This window comes from Chelonoidis abingdonii, chromosome 4 (assembly GCF_003597395.2).
Source record: "Chelonoidis abingdonii isolate Lonesome George chromosome 4, CheloAbing_2.0, whole genome shotgun sequence".
Taxonomy (NCBI): domain Eukaryota; kingdom Metazoa; phylum Chordata; order Testudines; family Testudinidae; genus Chelonoidis; species Chelonoidis abingdonii.
The window spans coordinates 145,349,964-145,353,504 of NC_133772.1; the positions used below are offsets into that span (position 1 = coordinate 145,349,964).

Genomic DNA, 3,541 nt, shown 5'->3' on the forward strand with positions numbered 1-3,541 from the left:
TGACCTAGACAAATTGGAGGATTGGGCCAAAAGAAATCTGATGAGGTTTCAACAAGGACAATTGCAGAGTCCTGCACTTAGGACGAAGAATCCCATGCACTGCTATAGGCTAGAGACCTACTGGCTAAGCAGCAGTTGTGCAAAAAAGGACCTGGGGGATTACAGTGGATGAGAAGCTGGATATGAGTCAGCAGTGTGCCCTTGTTGCCAAGAAGGCAAACGGCATATTGGGCTGTATTAGTAGGAGCATTGTCAGCAGATTGAGAGAAGTGATGATTCCCCTCTATTCGGTACTGGTGAGGCCACATCTGGAGTATTGCATCCAGTTTTGGTCCCTCGGCTACAGAAGGGATGTGGACAAATTGGAGAGAGTCCAGCAGAGGGCAACAAAATTATCAGGGGGCTGGGGCAAATGACTTACGAGAGGAGGCTGAGGGAACTGGGCTTATTTAGTCTGCAGAAGAGAAGACTGAGGGGGGATTTGATAGCAGCCTTCAACTACCTGAAGGGGGTTCCAAAGAGGATGGATCGAGACTGTTCTCAATGGTACCTGATGACAGAACAAGGAGTAATGGTCTCAAGTTGCAGTGGGGGAGGTCTGGGTTGGATATTAGGAAACACTATTTCACGAGGAGGGTGGTGAAGCACTGGAATGGGTTACCTAGGGAGGTGGTGGAATCTCCATCCTTAGAGATTTTTAAGACCCAGCTTGACAAAGCCCTGGCTGGGATGATTTAGTTGGTATTGGTCCTGCTTTGAACAGGGGTTGACTAGATGACCTCCTGAGGTCCCTTCCAACCCTGATATTCTACGATTCTATGATAACCTTTCCATAGACATCTTACATGCCACACTTCGGACAATATTTGTTGTGATTATATAACAGTGGTAGCAACAATGATCTACATAGTCATATTTTATCAGATAATATCACAGGCACCCGCACAGCCAGGATCCTGTATGAGGGGGGATAGAGGCACCCGCACACCCAGGGTGCTCTACAGAGGCACAGGCAATAAGGACTCTGTATGGACGGATATGGACACCCAGACACCTGGGCTCCTGAACAGGGGGAAGAGGGCACCGAAACATCCAGGATCTTATCTGGGAGGATAGCGAAGCCCAGACATCGAGATCCTCTACAGGGGCAGGAACATTAGCCCAGTTCCAGGCTGCCCCAATCTGGCCACATTATTCTCAAGCAGAGGTTAAACTGGAGCTGGTAGTAGGTAAAGTCAGCTGGGCACCATGGCTGGTGCCTGTCATCCCAGCTCCTGGGGAGGCTGAGGCCAGCGGATCGCTTGAGCTCAGGAGTTCTGGGCTGCAGTAGGGCTGTGCTAATCGGTGTGTCCGCACTAAGTTCAGCATCAATATGGTGATCCCTGGGAAGCTTGGGGTCCCCAGGTTGCCTAAGGAGGGGTGAACCGGCCCAGGTCAGAAACAGAGCAGGTCAAAACTCCTGTGCTGATCAGTAGGGGATTGTGCCTGTGAATAGCTTCTGCAGCGTAGCCTGGTGTGAGACACATGGTCTCTTTTTATACACTCCCCTCCCCGCAGAGACTGTATGGGGGGATGGGAGCACCCATTGTGGGGATCCTGAACTGGTGGGAGGGAGGCACCATGTACCAGGGATCCCGAAACGTGAACAGGGACACCCACACACCAGGTATCTTGCAGCAAGAGCTGCAGTGTTGATTTACAAACTGCAAGTGATGGGGAATTTACCACCTCCCTTGCGGAGCTTGTTCCACTAGATAATCAGCCTCACGGTTAAAAAATGGTCATTTCCAGTTGGGATTTTGTGACATCAACTGCAAGCCAATGGGGTCTTGTTAAAAAACCCTTTAAAATCACATATTCCCCCTCTGGGAATTTGTAAAACGTATTTAAAACAGTGATTAAATCGCCTCTTAACCTCCAGTCAATGAAATCAATGGAGCTTCTTCAGTCTCTCGCTGTGAACAGAACAGAACAATGCACATTTTCCTTGTTTTTAAAGGCAAAAATCCTGATCTTTCCAAGGGAGCTTCTGCTTAAATGTTTAGTTTGGGGAAGGATTTGGCTGCACTCAGAGAACTGTCCGTGGGTTATAATCTGCAATCTGAAGGGTCGAATGCAAACAGCGTTTAGATTACAGACCCTTAGTGCTGCTCCCGTCTGTCCGGGAGAGGGGAGCTCACACGCAGAGTTGAAAGCTGGAGCTGGGACGGACCTGGCTGGACACGCGGGGCACAAAGGCTCTCGCGTGTAATCCTTGCTGTGCAGTAGGAGGCTGAGGCGATGAGACGGAATTCAGGGCTGCACCCTGCCGTGCTGAGCAGTGTCTGTGCTAAGGTTGGAGTCAATAAGGTGATTCTGGGAAGTTCGGGGTCCCCAGGTTCCCAAAGGAGGGGTGAAGTAGGTCACCCCTGGAGCAGGTTAAAGCTGCAGGTTGACAGTGGAATTGCTGCCCCTGTGAACAGCTGCTGTAGCACCGCCGGGGCACGACAGCGAGAGCCACTTATCCCGCCCTGGCCTGTATCCGGGGATGGGAGCACTCACACCCTGGGGACCCTGAGTTGGGGCGGACGGAGGCCCCCGTGCACCAGGGATGCTCTAAGGGCGAACAGGGGCACCCACCCACCCACCAGAGATCTTCTATGAGGGGAGAGTGGCACCCACACACCCAGGATCTTGTAGTGGGGGACCAGGGCATCCACACTCCGGGATCTTCTGCAGAGCGACGGACACCTACACATCCAGGATTCTGTATGAGAGGCAGAGGTACCCGGACACCTGGGCTCCTGGGCGGGGGATGGGAGCACCGAAACATCCAGGATCTTATCTGGGAGGACAGCGGTGCCTGCATCCCGACATGAGACGGGGGCGGGGGAAGCAGGAGCATTCCCCAGTCCCAGGCTGTCACCGTCTGCCCAAGGCACAGAGCTCACAAGCAGAGTTTAAAGCTCGAGCTGCCAGGCAGTAAAACCAGCCGGGCCCCGTGGCTTGTGCCTGTGATCCCAGCTCCCGGGGAGGCTGAGGCCGGCGGATCGCTTGAGCTCGGGAGCTCTGGGCTGCAGCTGGGACACAGGGCACGGGGGCGTCAGGCCAAAGAACCGGGGTTTGGCAGCCCGTGGGCTATGCCGGCCTCCACCGCAAGGCGGCGCAGGAGCAGCCACGAGGAGGCGGGGCCAATGGACCCCGCGCTCTGCTGCTAGGGGCCCTCACGTGGCCGGGGTGACTACACACCTGCCTGTCAAACTCCCACTGCCGGGCGGCCCCCGCTCTCGCTCGGGGGGTCCCGTGCTGGGGAGGAGACCGAGGCTCGGGTCCCGTTGTGGCCAAAGCGCCGCACAGACAAAGCCCCGGCGGAGGGAGGGCCCAGAGGAGTCAGGCAGCGCGCGGGCACCTGAACCAGGCTGCGCGGGAAGGGCGAGCGGCAGCAGGACCCCCGGGCGGTCGCGCGGGCTGCCTGAGCGGGCCGGCATGAGGCTGCAGTGTGAGGTGGAGGTGCGGAGCCGGCTGCTGCCCACCTGCGGCCTGCGGGGCCGGGCCAAGGGCG

General features: G+C 55.9%; 1 protein-coding gene across 1 annotated transcript in view; it reads left to right on the forward strand.

Moving 5' to 3' along the window:
• The first annotated feature begins 1,856 nt into the window (after positions 1-1,856).
• Positions 1,857-3,541, forward strand: part of LRR1 (leucine rich repeat protein 1) — a 23,119-nt gene continuing 21,434 nt past the window's right edge. Inside the window, exon 1 of the mRNA XM_032768745.2 lies at positions 1,857-2,349. Coding sequence (XP_032624636.1) covers positions 2,281-2,349 — 69 coding nt within the window. The 5' untranslated portion in view covers positions 1,857-2,280. The remainder of the gene's footprint in view (positions 2,350-3,541) is intronic.